Below are 24,837 nucleotides of genomic sequence, written 5' to 3'. Positions count from 1 at the left end.
ATATTAAAAATCATTGAATTTTATACTTAAATTGAGTGGATTTTATGGCATATAAATTATACCTCAATAAATCTATTTTTAAAAGATGAGGTGGGAAGCAAGAGCATATGCCACACACACTCTATATTCTTGCATATAACTTTGTACCAACCCTGAGAGGTGGATGATGGCACCTTATTTTGTTGTTGAGGACATTGAAGCTCGGTAAGCCTCAGTCCCCTGATCAGAGTTGCTCAGGTAATTAAGTTGACAAGAATTTAAGGTCATAAAAGATCTTTATTGGGGGCTGGCCCCGTGGCCGAGTGGTTAAGTTCGCGCGCTCCGCTGCAGGCGGCCCAGTGTTTCGTTGGTTCGAATCCTGGGCGCGGACATGGCACTGCTCATCAAACCACGCTGAGGCAGCGTCCCACATGCCACAACTAGAAGGACCCACAACGAAGAATATACAGCTATGTACCGGGGGGCTTTGGGGAGAAAAAGGAAAAAATAAAATCTTTAAAAAAAAGAAAAAGATCTTTATTGATTCCATGTGACTCATAGGCTGGGAGAAGTATTTGAAGGTCGTATGAAGTTATTATACTCTAGTCTGGTGCTCCTGTGACATTCACGTGGGAGACCTGGAGCGTGGTTGGAGGATGACAACCAGAAGAAACAACTTTGAATTGTTTCTGGAGTCATCATCTCCTAGCCCAGGTTAAATTCACTGATAAGATTTGACTGGGATTTTCTTTGTATACATAGGGCGTTTTAAGAAAATGATACCAAATGGTCTGAAAGTGGCAGTGGAGTGTGAAGACAAGGCTATTTTAAAGCTTTGATGTGGGGCTGGCCCGGTGGCATAGCGGTTGAGTTCGCCTGCTCTGCTTCGGTGGCCCAGGGTTCATGGGTGTGGATCCTGGGTGCAGATCTACACACCACCCATCAAGCCATGCTGAGGCTGTGTCCCACATAGAAGAACCAGAAGGACGTACAACTAGGATATACAACTATGTACTGGGGCTTTGGGGAGGAAAAAAAACCTTTGACCTCAAGAAAGGATCTTATGAAAATGGGTGATTTCGGTTCCAGAACTTTGAAAGGGAAGTAGTGCCCACAGGTAAAATCTGGTTAGATAAGGTAAGAAATTGGCCAAGAAAAGATTGAAAGTACATTGAAATTTCTTAGCAATAGAAGAGAAATGGGAAAAGATGTTTAACTTTCTATGGAACGTGGAACGAGGGGCAGGTCTTAGGAGAAGAGTGTTGGAGCGAAAAACTGTGACTCACTCTGCAAAGCATAGGGCCCGGCCTGGCGTCGAAAGCACAGGGCCCAGCCTGGCATGGGAAGCATGGACCCAGCCTGGCCTCGGAAGCACAGGGCCCAGCCCGGGATCGGAGGCATGGACACAGCCTGGCCTCGGAAGCACGGGGCCCAGCCCGGGATCGGAGGCATGGACACAGCCTGGCGTCGGAAGCACGGGGCCCAGCCCGGGATCGGAAGCATGGACACAGCCTGGCGTCGGAAGCACAGGGCCCAGCCCGGGATCGGAAGCATGGACACAGCCCGGCATCGGAAGCACGGGGCCCGGCGTCGGAAGCTCCCGGAGACAGATTGGCCTGATAGGGTTAGAACTGAAGAAAGAATGAAACTACAATTAGTGATAGCCACAAAGATGTAATCGTATTTAGGGACAGCAGCAATAAAGAGGGAATCAACTTATATTTTTGAGAAGGGCAAAAAGAGAAGTAAACCTTCCATTTTCGACTAACAGTAAGAAAGATATGTTTACCCGATTCATACCACATAACACCTTTGTGCAGCATTATACAAGGTGGGAAGAGTAGAGTCAGTACTGAAATAGATAATGTCTGATTTTCTCCCAGCTCTGCACTATATGAAAGCAGCATTTCCTTTGAGTTGAATGAGAAGAGAGTTGAGTTCTGTGTGTTCTTAGTATAGACCAGAAGGCTTCAAAATTAACTGAGTTTTTTTTTTAAAGATTGGCACCTGAGCTAACATCTATTGCCAATCTTATTTTTTCTTCTTCCTCTTCTTCTCCCCAAAGCCCCCCAGTACGTAGTTGTAGATTCTAGTTGCAGGTCCTTCTAGTTGTGCTATGTGGGACGCCGCCTCAGCGTGGCCTGGTGAGCGCTGCCATGTCCGCGCGCAGGATCCAAACCGGCAAAACCCCTGGCCGCTGAAGCGGAGTGCACGAACTCAACCACTCTACCACGGGGCTGGTCCCCTGTCTGAATTTTTAATAAGGCCATTATATAAGAGAAGAGTCTTCGGCAGCTTAGTGTTCTATTTTATTACCAAAAAGAGTTAAGTTTTAGGTAAGATCTTTTTTCCAATGTGTTTACAGGTTTGAAATATTTGTTTTGACTGTCTAGTTCTTCTGTAATATGCCAAGTCTTTTCTACCTCATGGAAGTATTATATTGAAAATTTATAGATGCTTTTTGTCTTCTTGAGTTCTCTATCCTGAGAAAACACCACTTAGGTTCTGCTTTATACATTTATATGATTAATTATATCCTAGAACACAGTGAGTTTCACCAAACTAAGTTCCAGCTGGTTTAGGCAGCCTGCTAATAATGTCGGCAGCCTGTAATATGTAGCATTGACTGGTAACTGAAAGAAGAGGGCCTGTGTGTACTGTCTTTTATAGATAGCATCAAAACTACAGCTCACTGGGGACAGGTGGCATCTTCTGCGTTAGGGAAGGTTGTCTGTCCTATGACTGCCTTATGAATCATTTCTACTTTAGGCAAAGAGACTTAACAATGTTTAAGCCACACTTGCCTCTGGGACCCCACCGGCCTAACTTCTAGACATATTTTAGACCTGTGTGATCCAGTGTGGTAGGCACTGGCCACATGTGGCTTTTAAGCACGTAAATGTGGCTAGTTCACATCAAGATATGCTATAAGTGTAAAATACACACTGTTTTCAAAGACTTAATATGAAAAAAACAGTTTATTATTGATTTCATGTTGAAATGATATTATTTTGGATATGTTGGGTTAAATTGAGTATAATATTGAAATTAATTTCACCTCTGTTTACTATTTTCAGTAGTATTACTAGAAAATTTACAATCACTTATGCATTATATTTTTATTGGATGACCTTGATCTCGAACATTAAACAATTTCAATGAGTGTGTTTTGGTTTTTAATAATGATGTGGGTTTTTTTGGGTTTTTTTGTTTTTTTAGATTGGCACCTGGGCTGACAACTGTTGCCAATCTTTTTTTTTTTTAAGGATTGGCACCTGGGCTAACAACTGATGCCAATCTTTTTTTTTTTCTGCTTTATCTCCCCAAAACCCCCGATACACAGTTGTATATCTTAGTTGCAGGTCCTTCTAGTTGTGGGATGTGGGACGCCACCTCAACGTAGCCTGATGAGCGGTGCCATGTCCGCGCCCAGGATCCGAACCCTGGGCCGCTGCAGCGGAGCACGTGAACTTAACCACTGGGCCACGGAGCCGGCCCCAGTAATGATGTTTTTAATGTCAGTAGGTCATCTGTATCCAAATGTTTGTTCTCTTTACAACAAAAAGAAATTTTGTCATCTTGATTTTTTTTTAAGGCCTCTCAAATAACAATTTCCTAGATCTTCATTTTTCATGCCAACTTTTATGAGAGTCGTAATATCACTGTTTGTTGTTGTTTCCATGAATAAGACAGTGTTTACCACAACAGGCTTTCTGAGAGCTGATCATCATTACAGAATAGCTACTTAAATTTTTTAATGCAAAGAAGACATCTAGACATACGCCTTTAGTTATTTTCATGCTATTTCTGCTTATGTTGTTATTGACACTTATTTTAGAAAAATATGTAACTTTTGGCTTTTCTTGCCTTCGTTGTGTTGTTTGACTTTTCTGTAGAGACTACTGAGGACATTTCCAAATGGCACTGCTTTTCAGAAGCACGTTTCTTCCCCACAGCAATTGTCCGTAGCCGGAGCTTCTGGGACTCTTCCTTTGGTTTTTTGAATGGGGAATTGGAAATGGAGAACCATGCTGTATTTGTCATGCTACTTTATTCCTCTCGAAATAGAGTTCATGGCTTTGGTTCTAAAATGTTTTTCATAGAAAAGGACGCACAGAGGGTACCGGATGGTGGACTGATGATTCAGTTGATTCTAGTGTGTGCTGAATAAGGCCACCATTCTTCCAGAGACGTGTAGAGAACGCCACTTTCTATTCCACTTCTCTTTTCAGGCACTACAGACACCGCCTCCAACAGCACTGCAACCGTGATTTCCACAGCACCGCCAGCTTCCTCAGCAGTCACCTCCCCCTCTCTGAGTCCCTCTCCTTCTGCCTCAGCCTCCACCTCCGAGGCATCTAGTGCCAGTGAGACCAACACAACACAGACCACCTCCACTCCTTTATCCTCTCTTGGGACCAGCCAGGTGATGGTGACGGCGTCAGGGTTGCAAACAGCAGCGGCTGCCGCCCTCCAGGGAGCGGCACAGTTGCCAGCAAACGCCAGTCTTGCTGCCATGGCTGCCGCTGCAGGACTAAACCCAGGCCTGATGGCACCCTCACAGTTTGCTGCTGGGTAAGGAGCGTTCCTATCTTGTTCACACCTGAGAACCACTGGGAGGTTGGCCCTAGAGTTGTTTGTAGGGGAAAGTTTTCATGGCCATCTTGAATGCAAAAACTGAAAATCTCTTTAAAGTTGTAGTCTCTTTGAAATGAGTTGCTCTATAGTAGTGCAAGGACCTTGATTACAGTTGAACTTACGTTTCTTCACACCCTGGAAAGGCAGTAGTCATAGCTTCATTTCCAGGTGAAGATACAGAACACCAGGCCACCCATTATACCTGAGCGATGGGACCAGGAAGAAAGCCCAGAATTCCTGATTCTGATTCTTATGCTTTCTCCATTAAACTCTCTCAACTGTCTGCTTTCTAACTCTCAAATATATGTAAGAAATATAGTGATAAGATTGCTACTTTTACATTATCAAACATACAAGAGTTACCTTGTAAATATATTCCTTTCTCTGGCGTTTTTTCTTTTGTTCTGGAAAGAAGAGAATGAAGTAATTCAAAGAGTCACAATGACTCTGCGAGTTTTACATTTTGTGTGGATCGTAACCTTGTTTTGCTTTGTGCAAGTAAGCATCAAGGAAAGCAGTAACTCAGATGCATAAACCAGACCATCTAAGAATATGAGGAGAATAACGAATATTTCTACATATTTCCCCAGCTGTATTTTCATTTTTCTTATCCCTTTGGGAGTGTTGTCCAGCTGGCAGCTGTGTCTGCATTGTAATAAAGTGACTGCTCTTTTGGACTTGCAGAGGTGCCTTACTCAGTCTCAACCCAGGGACCCTGGGCAGCGCTCTCAGCCCAGCTCTGATGAGCAACAGTACCCTGGCGACTATTCAAGGTCAGTAGAATTTGTTCCTCACGTGCCTCTTTTTTTTAACAGGTGAAGGCTGCTTTGCTAGAGGTGAAGGTGATGGGGGGAGAGAGTTGAATTGATAGTACTGACCAACTTGAGGACCAAGAAAATGTTGTTGTAAAAAGGCTTTGTAAGAGAAGGATAGGTGTTGGTTGGTAAGAACAGGAAATATACTTAGTTTGGAGTATTGTAAGAAACCAGGACTTTTATGCTGGTATTTATCTTCTTGTGTGAATAGACTTGGAGGCAGAATGTCCCCCGTGATAAGTTTATCCGAGTAGTCATCCAAGACCCACCCCCAGGCAGACTTGACCAAGGAAGAGTCCCCGTCTCTCCCCCGCCCCGAGGAGAGCCACGTGTGAGGGGTCCTGTAATGGGTTGACACTGGAGCCCGTCGTGCCAGCCTCAAGAGTGCTTTGAATTCTCGTTAGGTTTTGCCCTTGGTGTATCCCCATCACTGTAGAGCATCTATTTCCAAGCCCCGGTGGTCCCTTTTGGCCTTAGCATGCTCTCCAGTCTGAAGCAGGTCTGCATCCCCTCATTCTGTGTAGTGAAGGGTTTGCCTTCTTCACCTGCTGAGCTTTTGTCTGCAGATGCTCGCCGTTATGTGATTCAGCAGAACAGTTTGAGAGTCATCTCTCTGTTAATCAGAGAATTTATTTCCTTAAAATTAAAATAGTTGGTACTTAAATGAGAGTTCTTGGGGCCAAAAATAAGCTGTTAGCCAACTCTAATTAAGGTTACTGTTTCTGGGGCCGGCCAGGTGGTGTAGTGGTTGGTTAAGTTCATATGCTCCACTTTGGCAGCCGATCCCAGGCACAGACCTAGCATTGCTCGTCAAGCCATGCTGTGGTGGCATCCCACATAAAATAGAGGAGGAGTGGCACAGATGTTAACTCAGCAACAGTCTTTCTCAAGAGTTAGCTCAGGGTCAATCTTCCTCACCAAAAAAAAAAAAAGGATTACGGTTTCATAGATGAGATCTCTACAGTATACTATAGAGAATATTAGTTAGAGACAAATCCAAGATGTAACCTAGATTACCTTACACTGTATTGACTTTATCCTTGACTAAATCATATGTGAAAATGATGATTAGCTTTTGTTATACAAAGATTTCTTTTTGGAATGAGATTTATGATAAATCACTTTTTCTCTTGCATTAGGGTGTGGCTCTGGGCTGTAGTGATGCTACAAAGGCAAAGTGCCTTCCCCAGGGTGCTGTTGATACAGAGCAGGCCTCTCTGGGCGATCTAGAACTGGCCCATGACCCTGAGCCTGGAATCCTAGAAAGCTTCAAGCTGCACCAGTCTCACTGTTCTGTATTCTTCGTATGATCGTGGCCAAGTCAGGGACATGCCCTTCAGTCCCTCCAGCTTTCTTGATATATTATGTAACAAATCAGCTTTTTAATGCCATTCGAAAAACCCTCAAATCTACATGTGGGGGTGTGATTCTATGGGTGGGGGGAAACTAGGGGGTTGTCACATAACAGGAAAAGCTATTAAATGAGAATGCCCCATTATTTTAAAGAAAACTTTGACAATGCCTTCTGTAGAGAGGCCACAGCATCACAGAACAGTTCTCACACGTCAAAGCAAGTCTGACCTCAGACAGCCCGCCAGGGCCACCTGTGCGCGTCGCTGCATCTCCGCTTCTCCGCTGTCCCCAGACGGCAGCCTCACTGTTCTCCCTGTGCCAGTCAGAGAAAGCAAGTGTTTGCCTCAGGAAGTGAAAAATCAGTCACGCCTGATACTTTAGTTGGTAATACATAATTTATTTTAGAACTGAAGGCTTTTGAAAGACAGTTTTCATCTTGTATATCATACTATAAAGTGCTCAAATTTATCAGTAATGCCAGTTGGTTTGATGGAAGCAAACTGTATTTTAATGCCTCCATCATTGTAGCTAGTTTGTCTTTTGAAGGGAGGTAGTTTAAAATAGCAGTCTTCATTAAAAAAAAAAAAATTATTGGATTTAACAAATACTTGTAGGCAGATGGAATAAAGTTGAGATTTTAAGATAGAAACATGACTCTGATTCATTAGATAGTTCTTGACTCTCCCCTCACCTGTCCTGCTCATGCTCATTAAGTTGGTTAGATATTTCATCCTTTAGTCTCTTTCAAAATTATAAACAGTTGGTGACACGATTGCACTGTAATTAAGGGAAAAAATCAATGAAGGGTTGCACTTTTTCCAACTGGGTTTAGGGAAGCTCAGTTCCTTTGTTGAGTTATTCGGCTTCTCCGGGTGATGTTAACGTTCTCCTTCCTGCTGTTTGGGGGTTTCGTCTGTAGCTCTTGCTTCGGGTGGCTCTCTTCCAATAACGTCACTGGATGCAACTGGGAACCTGGTATTTGCCAACGCAGGCGGAGCTCCCAACATCGTGACTGCCCCTCTGTTCCTGAGCCCTCAGAACCTCTCTCTGCTCACCAGCAGCCCAGTTAGCCTGGTCTCCGCCGCCGCGGCCTCCGCAGGGAGCTCTGGGCCTGTCGCCAGCCTTCACGCCGCCTCGACCTCAGCTGAGTCCATCCAGAACTCTCTCTTCACGGTGGCCTCTGCCAGTGGGGCTGCCTCCACCACCACCACCGCCTCCAAGGCACAGTGATCGGCGCTGAGCGCGGAGTGGCTGCCTCCAGCCCTCGTCACTTGCAGCGCCATTGGGCTGCCAGCCAGGCTGAGACTGGAGGAGGTGATCGGCTTCCTCTTGCCGTGTTGCGAGAGCAAGGGAGAGAAGAAAAACACGTACCAGAAGAAAGAGGATGGAGACGGGACAACATTTGCCTAATTTTATAATAAAACACTGTCTTTTCAGGATTGCTTAATGGATTGGAGAACTTTCTAACCAAAAATTAAAAAAAAAAAATGCAGAAACAAAAAATCAAAAACAAACAAACAAAAAAATAAGTGAAAGGACTACTTATCATTTCCAGCAGTCATGATGACAAGTTAAGGTGGGTTACCAATTCCAATATAGGAAGGGAATTTCTTGTTTGTCTAAATTTCTTTTTTTCTTAAAAAAAAATCATTTTTATGGGTCTGTTGTACAGGCCATTAAGTCATAACAAGGTGTTTATAATCGTATCAATTGTGTTGGGGGTTCCTTTCTTAACTGGTACAATTTAGGCAGGCCTGTATTACTGTATCTCTATTATTATTGTTGTGGTGGTTGTTTTTATATATATATAGTTTGACATGTTTATCTCTCGCTCCTGGATCCTACTTCAGTGAGCTCCCACACTGTGGGGAGGGCGGGTTCGGGGTAAGGGGGACTTACGTTCTTAACTGCGGCGAAAGTTCTTGCTGGTTTCCTTATCCTTGATGACTCTTACAGAGGTGCTAGAAAATTATTTTCTTTTGCCACTTATGCAAGAGGCCCGGTGCAGAAGCTGAAGGCAGTGTATGCACACACTCCCGCTCCACACACGCCCCTCCCGCATCAGGCGGTGCCTTCGGAGCACTTTTGCGTAGGAAGGAATTCCTGCTGAACTGTGGCTCTCGCTCCCCGATCGTTGTCGACCCCAGGCCCAGATCCCGTGGTGCAGCAGTGCCGCTGCCTCTGAGGGCACGGCCGCACTGCTGCGGGCAGGGTGTGGTTCCGAAGAGCAAAGACTACTGCAGACACCTGACTTGGTGGTTCTCTTGATTTCTTATCTCCTGAAAAATGCTCCTACTGTTAGTGTGTTTGTTTGTTTTTTCCATTTTGTGGAAGTTTTTCATCCAAACTTCCTTTAACTTACTTGGCAAAGAACAAATTGACTTACTGAAATTGGGAAGCTTTTCCCTTCTTTTGTTGTCTAAAGGAACTCTGCTAGACTATTTTCCGTCAATTGTATGTCACCAAAAGAGGTGTGATCAGGGGAGTCTGAGGTTGCCCCCTTTCCTCTGGCCGCAGACTTCCTGTTCACCGCTGGCTTCTGAATCCCTCTCCCCCTGAGGCTCCACTTGGTTCTCCGACTGGAGAAGGCGCTTGGCCGGGCCTGGGATCCGTGGAACCTTTGAAGGACTTTGAGCAGGAACTTTGCACACGCCTCAAGTGTCTCCAGTTTGTTAGTGACGCTCCTGCTAGGTCGGTCTAAACGGCAATACACATAGAAAGGGATTAGCTTCTGTCATTGTTTTCAGGGTGTTTCTAGACTATGTAAATGAGCCCGTGAAAAGGAAGAGTTTATGAAGGTAGATGAAGAGGAATGAGGGTGACTTGGAAATTAGATTCGCTTTCTCATCAGTATGCTATTGTTACAGTATCTGTACCCAAAACATTCCCGGTGGACTGGATCACTGCAGTGCAGCCCTTCTGAGCTCCCCTTCTGCTCGGAGTTCGGGGCTCCCCTTGGTGTCTGTGGGTGCTCGCTTACCTCTCCAGTGGTCCTGAGATGGCACTTTCCCCCCTTTCGAGCTGGGGGCTGAGAGAGCGCTTTCAGGGGATTTTCGTTCTAATTGCTCTGCTTGTGTCCACAAGGGAGCTTGGGTTCTGTGTGGCTGTCTCTTCACAGTCTTGGGAAAGGCAATGATACAGACACAATGTGTAATTTTGTTTGTGGTCATCCAAGTGGGAGACAGGCACATGAATATTAAAAGGCCAGAAACATTTTAGTCCCTTGTTAATTTTTCTTTAGTTCCTTCTGTCTTCCCATTTTATTTCACAAAGTATTTAATTACCACCCTAAATTTCCTCTTCTCACCTTTCACCTTTCCTAAAATCCCTCCAAAATCAGTGAACTGCAAGCAGGGAAACTAACAAATGTCCATCCACCTTTTTTATGTGTGGTGTGTTTTTTTATGTTGGTTTTTTTTTAACCAAGCTTGAACCAAAGTCAATTTTTAGCAAGCTGCTGTACTAATGGACTAGTTTATAACGTGCCGTTCAGACACATTGAGGAGATAGATGCTACTGACAATTTCTTTTTTCATTTGTCTTTATTAATTTTATATAAAAGTTGCTGCTTGTTTTAATCTTTTATGTTGGTAAATTGTAATATTCTCTGGGCAGACATTAACTTGATTTTTAGCTAGTTTATTTAGTTTGATGTGTAAATAGAATGGCAGTGTCAGTTACTAATTTTTCTCCTCTCCATCCTGCTATTTCTCTGATGTAGTTAAATTTAATCTTTTATCCTGACTTGACATCTCTACCTTTAGTCTGTGCAAATGAGTTTAGGGCTGTCAATAATACTGTAGCTGCCCATCATAATGAGTCCCTTCTCTTGGGAGTGGTAAGTGAGGAAGAAGGATTCAGGGAGGGAAATGCTGATACCCACGATCCTGGAGTAGAGGTTATAGCATTAATTTCCCAAAACTGCTACCAAAGGAAGTGTCGAGTCCTAAGGGACTCAAGTCGAGTGGATTAAGAGGACGGGCAAGGAAAGACTCTCTTTGTTTGTTTTCCTCTGTGGTTCAAAAGATGCTTTCTCTCCCAAAGAAGATTCACCAACAGACTTTAATATTTAAAAAGATACTAAGCTTCCAGTGCCAGTACAGTGGCCTTCTACTCCCTGCCCTGTCTGCATTCTCTAGTCAATTTGGGATAAGGAGATTCTGCCATTTTGTGGGTGTGGATCACTTTATGAGGATAAACCTTAAACCAGCATAAAAATCTGTGTTTAAAAGAATAAATCCTTAGACAGAGGTAACTTTAAAATTTTTTCTCTTTTTTCTCTTATTTAAAAACAAGTTATGAAATGAAAGGTACCTTTATACATGTGTACACGAAACACTAAAACAGTTGTTGATGGGTGTTTAGCTCAAAATCAACTCCCCATCATCGTCCCTAGATATTCTGCTGATCACATTGCTTCATGACTCAAACGGTAGTCCTTTTTTACTCTATATCATCTTTTTTATCATCTCAAGAAGTGGTTTTGGAATTGAATGGATCTCCTAAGCTAGGGTACTCAGACTTAACTTTTAGCCACCTTATCTGGGAGAGTCTGGAAGTTAAGGGGGCCTTTTGACCATCTGAGTTTCTGTATTTCTAAGAGGAAGGGCCAGTTAGGTCATCACAGTTCATTGTGTCGTTCTTCTTTTTTCCCCCTTAATGTTTATGCAATTTTTATTTCATCCCTGAATTTGCTTAACATGTATTAAGCCAAAGACTGATTCTAAATGCATTTAGCAGTGACTGTATCTGCCCATGGTAATGGGCCTCCCTAGGAGTGGTGAATGTAATTGAGTCCTGCTTATCACAGGCAGTGCAGTTTGGTCAAGAACTTTATTTATACCCTGTATAAATCTGAAGGACGGAGCAGAAAGACCTTTAGAAAAGGGCTTCTCATAGGAACAATATTATTGTTCCTGATTTAAGAAATAAGATGAGTGCTATATTAGTTTAGATGTTTCTGAAGTTACATAGGCAGTTTTTTAGAATTTAAAAAATGTTCATATCCATTACCTGATATAATACACACTTTTATTTATTTGACAAGAAAGATCAGTACCATCCCAATTTACTCAGCTTATTACTCGAGAAATGGAACCAAAGGAATCCACCTTCCATTTTGTGTAGGGTGGTACCTGCCTGTGCTTCATGGTAGTGTTATTAGAAATAAACAGCCTTTTTTTTTTAAGGGGAAAATAAGATTAAAAGGTTCTTAGTGAGATATCTTGCCAATTTGTTCTATATAATTCATTCATTATTGGGGAAAAAAGCACAATTAATACCTCTTTTCTATGTTATTTTGTCCTGTTGTCCCTCATTTATTTGGGAAGGTGGGGAGAAACCTTGTCTATATTATCCAGAAGCGCAGATATTTGTTTGACACAATATTTAAATTCAGCCCAATCTTTAATATTAAATTTTCTATTTAAATTGCTGGGAAAGCTGGACACCTTTGCAATTATAGGAAAATAATGTAGATTTCTAAAGTTATAAGTCCTGATAAAACACTGCAATTAATGTCTAATAAACACTTGGCTTACAGAAGAAACTCTCTGTAGTTCATAGTCTAAAGTTGTTCCCAAACCATGTCATCGTCACAAAACTTTCTTTACCAAGAAAAAAGTAAAATGTTTGAGACAGGAAGAGAGGGGAGAAGCGTGGACAGGGAGAAGTCAGTGAGCTCTGAGCATCAGGGCTGGGGATGGGGAGGCCAGTGGTACGTGGTACCTGGTTGGGACCTGCTGCTGGCAATCTGTTTTGACCTCGTAGGGGGTTCCCCGGAGATCAGTCTGCAGTTTGAGAACCCTCAATTTAAGAAGAGCCTCAACAATTTGTTATGAGAGTTTGGTCAAATACTTTCTCATTAAGTCAGGATCTAAAATTGATGAATTCAAAATTTATATATTCTTCAAACCATGTTTATTGGAGCTGAAAATGTTAAAAGACTGTCAATACTAATGGAGAAAAAGACTAAGACCTGAAATTTAAAATTATTCAAATGCGCAAGGGTTGATGTTGATCATAGCCATCTTGAGTTCATTTCTGTATGTGTGTGTGTGAAAAGCATTTGATGTGTGACATTGTTCATGTAATCATAGCTCTGGCCATTTTGAAGTCATTTTCATCTTAAAACATTTTGAGGATGATACCTTGTAAAATAGTAAGTCTTTCTTAGCATTTGCCTTCACTTTTGAGAAGGAAAAAATCCTTTGCCATTCCTTTAAGAAGAATAACTAAGATGAGCTATTATCCAGGTTTGCATAGACGGTGCACACAATACCAGTGTGAGCTTGGACAGGAATAGAATAAATAAATTCTCTCCTCATTAAAGGCTGATGCTAATCCTGTTCTGCCTCATTCTTTTCTTAGTCCAAGAGACTGGAATGGGACACCCCTGAGGTTTCCAGTAAGATATCTGAAAGGATTCCATCAGGAGCGCAGGAAATATGTTTTTTCTCAGAGTTGTCCAGTTTCCACCTGCGTGTCCGTATGGTTTGTGAACTCTTGCTTTCTTCTCAGCATCCTGATCCATGAGCGCTTCCTTGCTTGGCTTTCTCCTCTTGGCTTCGCGAAATGCAGTCAGCTTGAGTGGCTCTTGGGTTGACTCTAACCTGGATCTCCCTTCCTCTCTTCTCTTCCTTCCTCTTTGAATGGTGTTTCCTTAATCTGTGAGGGTGATGCTGGTGGGTAACAGCTAGCTTCTGGCACCTTCATAAAATACCTCAGCATAGCTTAGCATTGTTGCAACTGGTTTTAAACTAAAAACCAAATAAATAAGTAAAAAGAAAAAAACTTTATAAATAGTGGAAATAATTCTAGCTGTAGCATTTAGTTGAACCGATGTTTATTATGATTGATGAACATGATTGATGCTGTATGTATTTGGGATCCTGCTTATAGGTTACCGTTTATAGGGTTAGGGAGGGTTGGGGTGGGGGAAGAGGAGAAGTTGATTATGTTAGAAGGAAAACCTTGCTCATATGTGTTTGTTTGTTTTCCTTATATCTGTCTTGCCAAAGGAAACTTGATTATCCCTGTGATTGGGTTTGGGATTCGTTGGCCTCTCTGTGGTCTGACCTGCAGTGCAGTGTGGTGGCATGCAGGTTACACATGGGTTATCCAGTAGGTTCAGGGTCCCCTAGGGCATTTACATCCCTTCCCATGGCTGCCCATGTCCCCAGACCCTGCCAGCCTCTCTGATGATTCATTACCTCTGTGTGTAGCAAGAGCTTAGGCAAAGGATGAATGTGTGAATGTCTGGGTGTGTCGTGGAGAAATAGAGGCAGAAGTAGACATGCCTCATTTAATTTGAAGAGGAGAGGAGAGACGAGTTTGATGCATCCTAATCTAGGAACATTAAAATAAAACAGGTTCTTTTTGTCAGCCTCTGTCATGTTGTTGAGTGTTGTGCTGGTAGCACAACGTTCTAAAACCCTACTTCCTTTTCTCTTGCCAACGCTAATTCTGTCTAGACCAAAAACGCAAGCAGAAGAAAAACCAAACCAAGAAGTTGGAAGCCAGCCTGCTTCCTCACACCTGGGGTCGGGTGTGACCTTTAGGGATTGGCTGGTTGGTGAGACTGAGGAGAGTATTGTTGGTGGCAATGTGAGTGAGAAATGGTGCCAGTTTAGGAAAAATTAAGAGCCCTTTCTGCCCATCCTTTGGGACAGATTTCTTGGCTTCCCGAGTTCAGATAAAGCCTATATTTCCAGAAAGGCTATTTTTAAATAAACAATCCATCTCACAGAACTTAAGTGGGATTTGGTTTGGATACCAAAGACACTTCCATGTCATTGTCTATCCTTATGTTTGCAAAACAGGCAGAGGGAATAGGAGAAAAGGCTGGAATCTGGAAAAGCTTTCCTTTTGTCTCTTTCCTTTTCCTCTCCCCTCTCTTCTTCCCCCCCGCCCCGTTCTCCACTTTTTGAAGGATGTCTCCTTGGTTATCCTGGCTTTGGAAAGGAGACTTACTGAGTTTCACTCTGCTGGCTCCGTGAAGGTGGATAGTCGCTCAGTGCAGCAGTGATGTTCTTGGAATTGCTGGGAAATTTAGGGGAGGGAAGAAGATGGGGGTGGAATTCTTATCGTTGTTTCCCTTTATCTAACACTTATAAATAGAACCGGTACAGCCTGTTTGAGCTCAGGCGGTATTTAGATGTGCTTCTGTGCCGTCTGTTCCGTCACGTGTAAAGGATAAGCATTTTCAAGAGCAGGATGGCCTGGAAAACTAGCAGGCCTTCCTTTCCCCCCTTGGAGCTGCACTGCTCCATGGGTTTTGTGTGTGGCTCCAGAAGCTGGGTAGTTCATTGTTCTGGTGACTCTTGATGGGACACAGAAAGGGAGAGGGGAACGAAACTTAATGCTCTCTTAATATGCCATCAAAAACAATCAGGTTGCAGAACTTCATGAAAGCTTTACTAGTCATCTTACTGTTCTGACATTGTGTAAAAGTGGTATTAACATTGTGTGACCTTTCAAAGCGCTACGTAGGTTTATAAGTAGGTAACGGGGATATTGAAGATCAGAGCACTTGAAACAAAGTTATGGGGAAACAGGTGTGCATGGTGGAACCCCACTTTGAGCAGGCAAGTGACACTCCCTGGGGCTCAGGAGGGAAGGTTCCGTTTGTGATTCTTTCTGTGTCCCCGGATCTGCCCACTCTGCGCAGAGCTCCGCCACCCAGTGCCCCTTCTGCTTCAAACCCAGGACACTGTCAGAAAGTTCACCCCAAAACTAATTTACTATAAAAACATTGAGGTCTGCTGCAAAGTTCCCTGACTTTCCCTGGTTTATTCATCCGTCCTTGTTTCGGGCCGGCCACAGCCGCACAGAAGCAGCCTTAGGCTTCCTTCGTAACTGGGCTGCAGCGTTGGGTCCCCTAACGCTGCACCCCAAGTCTGCAGGCAGACAGCCGGCCGCAGTGCTGTTAACAAGAGGGGACATCCAAACACTTGCTCAAAGGTGGGATCTCCTTCGACCGAGAAAGGACAGAGGCAAGAGGAGAAAAGACTCTGCGCTCCCACCCAGCCCTCACAGTGTCTCAAGGTCTTAACGATAGAGCAGGAAATGAAATGCACTTTCAGAAGCTAAAAGGACAGTTGGGATAGGAAAGGCTGTCGTAGGCGGGGGGGGGGGGTGCCATGTCTTTGGCTCCGACCCTGCTCTGCACAAGGCACATACTTCTAAGAGGACAGTGGACCACTGCCTGCCTGGTTGTGTTTAAAACGGCAGACAGTTGGGAGGGGAAAAAAGGAGGGAGCATATGACTTTGCAACCATATTATAACATTGGCTTTCCACAACATAAATGGTGTGTCTCCTGTGTCCCCTGAGTTCAGATAAAGAGGAGAAACAGGCATCTCCCAGCTTCTTGCCTCTGCTTGAGTGGGCACGTGTGCATTACCCACTCCACAGAGCCTCCCTCTCCGAGGACACGCCCTCCTCCCACGGTAGACCGTGGCCCCACTTCCTCCATCTGTGGCAGTAGCACAGGCTAGGTGAGTAAGCGTGGGGCTCCTGCCCACCACACGTCCGGGAGCTGTCGTATACCTCATTTCTAACTCGTGACCGAGTAACTTGCTTTAACTTTCTCTAAACCCTACAGAGTTGCCAAGTCTGCCCTCCCTCTGAGTAATGTTGAACTCTGGCCTATAGCATCACGGGACCTGGAGCCTAGGGTGGGACCTCGTAAAGCCTCTGAATGTCGCTGCTTACAAGCTACTGCAAACTGAGGGCAAATTGCAATCTTCTCTTTCTTTTTGTTGCAAGGGGTCTTCACAGGTCTCCTAACATCTGCTTTCCCCAGCACCCTGCCTGGAGCGGCTGGCCAGCTCTCCGCACCCCGCCCCCTCCCACCTGTCTGACTGCTGGCTGCACAGTAACTCTTGTACTTGCCTTTCCCCCAGTGGGTGGAGGCCATCCCTTCCCCTCTGAGGCCTCAGGGTTCTGCTTATTTTCAGGACTTTGGGTGGAAGGGAAGACACCAAAGGCTCCCTTAAGCTGACTGCTGCGTACACATTTCACTTTTTTCCTTTGACATGACCAAAAAGAAAAAATCCAAATATTTAAGTTTTTATTATTAATGTTGTTATTATTTGACAATCTTATATCCACCAGGCTCTCTAGAAGCTGCATCCCCAGCCCTTTCACCTTTTCTTTGAATGTAGTTCCCCGACCCTCAGCTCCCACCCCAGCGCTGGGAAAGCTCTGCCAGGTCTTGATACTGCTGCTGTAAGCCAGGGAGGGTGGTTTCTTTGTTTTGTTTTGTTTTGTTTTGTTTAAATTTCCAGCCAAAACCAAAGATTTCTTAATGATTGTATAAACTCAAAACAAACAAAAAAACCAAAGAAAAGGGAAGTCTTCAGCGTCAGTCCAGTCTGTGGCGTCCTGGCGTTTGGCGGAGGGAGGCCAGCAGGCGGGGCCCTCCGCAGGGGAGGCCGGGGGTCTGTGCCCCACGCCGGGGTCTACAGAGGTGCCTCCCAGGAGCTCTGGCTCTTTCAGCTGTGCACGTGCTGTGGAACACATTGGCATTTCAGATATTCCAAAACCATAGACAAAACCCCGTCGCCACGATTGTCCACGGACACTAACACGTCACACGGGAGCTTAGCGCGGCCGCGGACACCACAGAGTGGGGGAGCTGGAGACGCTGGCGCACGATTGGCGGCTCTGCTGGGTGCTCTGACCTCTGGGCCGTGAGGGGAACACACACCCACGGGCCCTTCTGAGCCTTTCTTCTCTTTTCCTGTACTGGAACTGCTTGGAAGTGGCTGTCCTGTTTGTGAGGAAACATGCAGAACGATGATCGAGCTTGTCATTTCTCCTTCTTGTGGTCGGTTTCTTTTTCAGCGCCACTGTGCAACTATGCATTGTGTTCACGACCTTTCGCTCTAGGCAGATGCCTGTGACTTTTTAACTTGGGGGGTGGGGGGCTTGCAAATGAAGGGACTTTTTACATGGATCTTTTTAATCTCAGTTGATTGGGGGAGGGGGTCTGGTTCTAGGGTCATACAAGCTCTATCCCAAAGCAAAATCCAAATGTTAATAATATTAGCCTGATGCAGATACCAAAGATGATTTCTTTCCTGCAGAACCTTAGACTTGTGTATTAAGTACGATTACCCAGCACTTGCATTAGTCTAACCTCAGTAATTCCAAAGCTTAGATGTATATTTTGGTATATTTCTGGGATATTAAAAAAAATGTCGTTTAACTTCTTGTTTGTTTCAGTGTAATGCCCTTAAAGTCATAGCATGAAAATAACTGAACTGTCCTATTCTTAGTAGTTTGAAATAATAGTATTTTTGTATGTTTGGGGTGTGTCTATGTATGTATTGACATAACAGTTTTCACTGCCTAGGTGTTCATAATAAAAAAGAAAATGAAAACATTCTGAGTGTACATAAGATTTAGTAATAAACTTCCACTAGGTTCAATTTGGGTTGCATATTCACTGATTACTGTTCCCAGCTGGGATTTTGTTTTGTTTTAAAGAGACAGTGATCATGTTTTTTCTAAAGGTGTTTTCTTTCTATCTTTAAATATCTTAACTCCCCCACCTTTTTCTTTTCTTCTTGTTTTTTAAAGATATTGATTCAGGGGTGTTTTTCCACTGTTGTCAAGGGAGGGTCACAAGGGGAAATTGACCCCTTGGTCTCCCAAAACTTTTTGTTTTATGTACTTAACTTTAAAATGTGAGTTTGAGTTCTCTTTTGTGGAAACTTAAGATGTGGTGTAAATGATTCTTTCCAAACTTGTCCAGCAGCTTTACTGAGGCAGTGACAATTCCTGAGTGGTTTATTGGGAGTCCTCTGACATTTCTCCGTAGGTGACTCTGCAGTCTGGGTGGCTGTTGTATGGCTTCACTGCCCAGGGCACCCGGTTAGCCGTTTCCCCTCTGATAGGAATATTTTATAAGAATCAGCTCATAACTTGGAGTTCAGGACCTTGTTACCTGGGCCCTGGGAAACACACATTTTCTTGGTTTTGAAAACCCAAAACACACGCAACTTTACATTTAGGGGAATTAGCTGGTCCCTCCCGAGGCCTGAGGAGGTGATGGGGACTATGAGTGGTGCTGTCTCTTTAAAGTGCCCTTTACATGATTCCCCCTCCTGGGGCTGCCTGCAGGGGCTGCAGGCTTGGGAGAGGTTGTGTAGGTGACAGTGAATCAGAATGAAATGATAGATTTTGTGTAGATGCATTTGTCTGCTGTAATTTTTTATATATATTAAACTTACTGTAACTGTACAGTTCATTTCTGTTGTAAAACATCATTAAACCATTTTCCAAGTGTTTTCACATGGTTTGAGTTTCTTTGAAGTTGCTGTGTTGGTGTTCTGGACGCTTCACGCATGCGTTCCCACAGACTGCTCACGTGGCCTCCCGCGTTACTTTTCCAGCGTGTGCTCTCCGGAGTCCCAGAACCCCTGTGAGCACACTGTGTCCTTGCCCCAACCCCCTCCCACCCCCAGGGCCTCGTAGGTCAGTGGGACCCTGAGTCCAGTAGCAGCAGTCTCCTTCCAACCAGGGCTCTGTGCGATCAAACACACAAGCCCTCGACTGGTCCTGCGGGGAACCCCTCACAGCTCCCGCCTCGCCGGGTATTTGACTGCAGAACTGCTATTGAACACGGCTTTTCCAAGTTCCTGTTTAGAGTGCGGCGCCTGTCCGGCATGTCCTGCCCATCCTGAACGTGCGTTCTCTGGGACTCCTCTGGAGGAAGCTAGTCTTGAACTTGGCACCTGGCTCTCCTGTCCGAGGTGCACAACTTAGCTTCCTCCAGCTTATTGTCCTACTCAGTATTTAGGGTCTTAATGCAACTAGTTGATTGCATGAAAAGGAAAATGTGAATCTTAAAAAGAATTTCCCACAGAGAGAAAAGTTCAGCATGTTGAAGAGCTTCGGGAGCCGTTCCTGTCTAGTGTACATGTGAACTGAATCTGGGGCGTGTTCTCCCTGAGTTAGGAGATGGGGAGAGCTATTGTCTCCTCGGGGCTGCTGTCCTTTATTACAAGTTTCTGTGAAGGGCCCACATGGGAAGACGAATATTGGTCCTCTTCTCCCCCGCTCCTATGTCAAAGGACTTCTCATTCTTTTCCATTCCACCCCTTCTTATACTTATAGCTTGCATGTAAGTTTCTGAAGTTATTTCCTTAAGACAGTTTCAAGTTTTTAACAGAAATCCTCTGTCTAATAGAGTCAGTGGCATGCTCACTAGCATGGCAAAGACTTTAGAAAGCAAAACCCAGGTGTCACATCCTAGGGACTGAGGATAAAGTGCTGATGAGATTCTGTTACCCTGTAGTCCATTTTCATAAGGTGGTTATGTTCTAAGCCCCTTCCGGTGACATCTGCGAAGCTGAATTACCCATTGGGAGGATGTGAATAATAGCTGCTCTTGTTGCTGCATTTTCTCTCTCTCCAGAGACTAGGGGATGAAGTTAGAGGACATCTGTAGTTAAAACTTAGTCGTAAGTTCACAGAAATGTTCAGTGACAGGCTACCAAAATCCATCATGAGTTATCCATGGACAGAACAAGGTCCACAGCCTGGTTCGGCTGAGCAAATGCTCCAGCTGGCCCACCAGCCATGCTTTGCGTTCCCTCCGGAGCTGTCCGCTTAGCTGGAATTGGTCCTCTGCCCTTTTTGTACCTGCCTAACCTAGGTTCAGTGTTTGAATGTTCTGTTTGTAAACCAGGAGCCTTGACTCATACTCCAAGAAGAAAAAAAATTGATCAGAAATATCCACATCCTACCTCTGAGTTCAGTGACATCAAAGTGATGTCATTTTAGAAAGTACTGAAATCTTCCATCTTAATTTATACACACATGTATAAAATGTCTTGATTCCTCAATGCAAGTAAAATGCCGTATTTCCTTGGTTCTGAGAGGTACATCTCTGTATTTTAACACTTAGGAAACAGGGCTGCATCTTAACAGTGAATGTTTATGTTAAGCGTGGAGTTTTTCACTTGAAATTAAGTTGATGGCACATCTTGTCATACAGTCAGTAATTCCCTGGGATCGAGGCGTCGGGTTGCGCTCTGGAGAGGGAACTGCAGGCCGCGGGAAGCGCAGGGACCCTGCGCGGCCTCTCCCACCTTGCTTCTGGGGCTTCGTCCTGTCAGCACACCTGCTCAGCCCTCTCCCCACTTGCTTTCCCCACATGGTTATCGTGCATATAGTCCCTCAGTCCTCTTGCCCCACCCACCCCAGGTCAGCTCCAGCACCCATAACTCAACGCCAGCTTTCCTCTTTGCCTCTTGAGTCAAAGTCTTTATGGAATTGGGTCAAACTCTTATTTTCGAGCTAGCCGTTCAGATCACACAGCTGGTATATAACTCAGCTCTGACCCTGCAGCTACGTGTGAGGCTTACTCACTTGGTCTAACAGATGAACCCAACTTCAGTTTTTAAAGAGCCCAGTGAGGAGAAGATAAAGGAGTCACAGCTCAAAAGAGGCTGTCAGTTGTCTGGATGAGTTCAGTTAATGGAATCAAGGCAGCTGAATCAACACGGTGTCATCTTCCCACTCGTTTGCCTCGTGACCAGGTTCCAGAATTAGGGCTGACAGCCCTCAGCATCCATCCGTCCTCCGAGGCCCCTTCCTTCCGTGAACACTCCCGCAGCTTCTCTCCTACTGGCTAGGCTGTGTCTGTGCCCCTTCCTTGGCAGCTGTCAATTTCCGCCTCACTCTGCTTCCTCCCGCCTGCCCACATGTATCATGACACTGCAGTGTGATGCAAGGTTCCTTTATATGATGTGGGTGCAATCCGATGACAAAATTCTTTTTTTAAAAAAAAAGATTGGCCCTGAGCTAACATCTGTTGCCAATCTTCTTTTTTTCTTCTTCTTCTTTTTCTCCCCAAAGCTCCCCAGTACATAATTGTAGATTCAGTTGTAGGTCCTTCTGGTTGTGCCATGTGGGACGCTGCCTCGGCATGGCCTGACCAGCGGTGCCTTATCTGCACCCAGGATCCGAACCAGTGAAACCCTGGGCCGCCAAAGCAGAGCACGCGAGCTTAACCACTCTGCCACAGGGCCAGCCCTCACTGACAAAATTCTAAGTCCCTAACTCTGTCATGAGAACTTCCTTTTCCTCCCGGGTAGCTTGCAAAATGCTGGGCACAGAATAGGCAGGTGCTGGGTGAGTATTTGTTGAATGGAACTGAATTCCCCTCTGAGGCCAGGTTACAAATCGAATGCCTTCTCTCTGAGTCGCCTGCGAGTTATATACGTACACGCCTGGCAGACACGCACATCACTCCTGCTGGAGTCCCAAATGCTCAGGGGCTTTATCTGCTGTGGCCTCAGACTTTTTGGATTTAAAAGTCTTTACCCAATATTAACTGGTGGCTTGATGAGTCGGGTCCTTATGTACAGCCCCTGCAGTTAGGGGAAATACCGCTGGGGACAGGGCACCTTTTGTGAGGGAAACTGACCTAAAAGACCTCTGCTGTCCTCCACTGCTCCCTAAATGCTCTGCACTGAAGTTCTGTGCCCTGGCCTTGGTGGCTGTCGGGTCTGCTGTGGCCTCGGCGGCTGTCAGGTAACTTGCGGACACCCTCTGCCGGCACTGCTGCTGCTTCCTGACACCCGAGCGCTTGGCTGGCCTCTCTCCGGCTCATTTTCCTGCACTCCACCAATGAGGCACATTCTGGGAGCCCTGCGCTCCGGGGCTCCTTTCCCATCACCCTCTCGGTTCCCACATGAAGCCTGGCCCACGCTGCCCGGCACACTACATCACTCTGAGCACTGCCCTCCCAGCCCCTGGGCACTGGCCTGGAAGGCGTGTTCACCTTGCACAGCGGGTCATCACCCCCACAGCAGCCTTCTGGGCCACTCGCACCTGCTCCGACCCACGTGTTCCAAGGAACCATCCTGTTCTCTCTTGAGGACCGGCAGTTTGGCCCCCACTGCAAGGGCAGCAGGCTGCTGTCCCCGTAACTAAATGACCATTACAGGCGTGACTGCTGAAGTGAGGCTCAGGGCAGAGTAGCATTTCACTGAAGCATTTATTATGCAAGAGAGTAAGGCTTTAGCAAACAGTATAAATTAAAACCAGGCAGAGCAGAGGCAGTTTCCATCCAGGCCACGTGCCCTGGAATTACACAGCCATGTTCCAGAAGTCAGTGGAGGTCCTCCCCGCCCTGCTGCTTTCTTTGGGATCTTTATAGGTCTGAGTGGTGCCAAGTCTGCCGTTGAGGCCATCACACAATGAGTTTGTCTTTCACTCGGAGTGTGAGGTGACCACGTGCCTGGAAAGAATGTGGTTTTGCCCCTTCCCTCCCTCCCCCCACGCTTCATTCATGCTCTGACGTGACACTGTCTGTGTTCTTTATACCAGTTTGTCATAACCCGCCTCCCCTATGATAATGTGCGCTCCGGGAGGGGAAGGACAGGCTGGGGTATCCTACGGTCCCCACAGTGCCGGGCACACAGGTTCTGTGATGAGGAATGTGTGCTTGACTGAGGCGGGCCCCTTCCTGTCCCCCTGAGCCCCCACAACAGCCCCCCTGCTCCTACACCTTATCCACCGCTTCCCTGCTTCAGCTGCCTCTGGCTGCTGGACGACTGCTGAGGCTCTCTTCCCCACTTGCCTTGCGCCCAGACCCTTCGTGGGGACACACGACAGCCTCCTCAGCCTGATTAACAAGTTCCCTTGAAATGAGGGGGTAGGTTGACAACAGAAGCCAAATTTACAGCAGGAGCAAAGCGACTCAAATGCTAACAGAACAATACAGACTACTGGGACATGCGCTAATATTTGGGGTTTCTCTGGGGACTTTGTAAAACACAGAGGTATGTCAGCTGTGAGAAGGACAGTGCCTGTCCCCCAGGTTAAGAGCCTGGAGCCGCTGGGAGAGGGGCCTCCCACAGTCCCCAGCAAACCAGAAGACCCAAGAACATGCTGTGCTCACAACAGGCTCCTCAAGGTCAGGGCATTATCCTGGGGGACGCACTCCCTCACAGGGTCCAGGGACAATATTCTGTCTGATGGTTTGAAATTGGATATGACCAAATGTTACAACTGGAAGCATCCTGTTTACAGAGAGAAATTCTTTGGTGGTAGAGAAATGTGAGTGAACTGGGTTGTAAATGCTTTATCCTGTGTCTTTAACAATCTGGGCAGCTGCAGGTCTGGCCTGTGAGTGGTGAAATCCTCTGTGCTGTTAGCGGGGAGGCAGGGGCTGCATGTGGAGGGCATCGTAGGTGTCCTTGGTGGCTGAGCTGAGCCCCTGGTGAAAGCAAATCGGAAAAGAAGAATGAGACAGGAGGCCTGTGTGGGCACAATCCCACCTAAAGACCAAGACACGTCTTCCGCGGCACTGCCTGCGACCACCCACCCAGCTTCCGGAGGCCCAGGAACAAGCCCCTCATGCCTCAGGCAGGGCCTTGGCCCAGAGGCTGCAAGAGAGATGGGTTCCGTGTCCTGTGGGGAATGGTCTGGGAGCAATTCCTGTGCAGCTAAATTCCCACCTTCTTCCCAGCTTCCCAGGTGTTGTGCCCTAGAGAGCTTGGGCCTAGCCAACCTCCCATTGGACCAAAGAGGAAGGAGAGTCCCCGACCTGGAACACTGAGCTAGAATGAGGAGGAAGGGCCCAAGCCTGCTGCAGAGAACCTGCTGTTCCTGGCACCTGGGCCTCCAGGAGGCCAGGATTTGTCATGGAGACAGAGGGGCTCCTTGGCCTCAGCCCTCCTGCCTGAGCCCCCTTCCCAGGCCATGCTACTATAGTTATGTCCTAGGCAAGGAACAGGCAGGCTGGTCCCAGTCTCACTGGAACACCTCTTTCCCTGGTCCAGGAGACAGACAGAGCCACAACAGCCACACATGGTAAAATTCTGGGCGCCCTTGTCACATCACTCTGAACTCAGGCAAGCCAGGTGGCCTGACACTCTGGAGTCAGTCGAGTGAGCTGTCAACAGCCCACAGGAGCCAGAAGGAGCAAAGTGAGAACCCGCTAGGGATTATATTTTAGAGAAGTAGGTTGGCTGTGCTTAGTTTGCATAATTATGCACACTGCTTTGCATAAGCCAGGCACCTGACACTTT

At 45.8% G+C, this 24,837-nt stretch overlaps 2 protein-coding genes across 11 annotated transcripts in view; one reads left to right on the top strand and one right to left on the bottom strand.

Moving 5' to 3' along the window:
• The window catches only part of POU2F1 (POU class 2 homeobox 1), a 165,366-nt gene extending 156,931 nt beyond the window's left edge, over window positions 1–8,435 (top strand). For all 5 annotated transcript variants that reach the window (XM_070497625.1, XM_044757628.2, XM_044757630.2 and 2 more), the window contains 3 exons: window positions 4,212–4,554; window positions 5,302–5,390; window positions 7,705–8,435. In XM_070497625.1, coding sequence (XP_070353726.1) covers window positions 4,212–4,554; window positions 5,302–5,390; window positions 7,705–8,015 — 743 coding nt within the window. In that variant the 3' untranslated portion in view covers window positions 8,016–8,435. The remainder of the gene's footprint in view (window positions 1–4,211; window positions 4,555–5,301; window positions 5,391–7,704) is intronic.
• A 14,345-nt stretch (window positions 8,436–22,780) lies between these two features.
• CD247 (CD247 molecule) overlaps window positions 22,781–24,837 on the bottom strand; it is a 73,599-nt gene continuing 71,542 nt past the window's right edge. For all 6 annotated transcript variants that reach the window (XM_014857618.3, XM_014857617.3, XM_070497629.1 and 3 more), the window contains exon 8: window positions 22,781–24,023. In XM_014857618.3, the coding sequence (XP_014713104.1) occupies window positions 23,958–24,023 (66 nt within the window). In that variant the 3' untranslated portion in view covers window positions 22,781–23,957. The remainder of the gene's footprint in view (window positions 24,024–24,837) is intronic.

Source organism: Equus asinus, chromosome 25 (genome assembly GCF_041296235.1).
Source record: "Equus asinus isolate D_3611 breed Donkey chromosome 25, EquAss-T2T_v2, whole genome shotgun sequence".
Classification (NCBI taxonomy): domain Eukaryota; kingdom Metazoa; phylum Chordata; class Mammalia; order Perissodactyla; family Equidae; genus Equus; species Equus asinus.
Note: the sequence above shows the minus strand (reverse complement) of the source record. Positions and strands in the feature narration are given on the sequence as shown.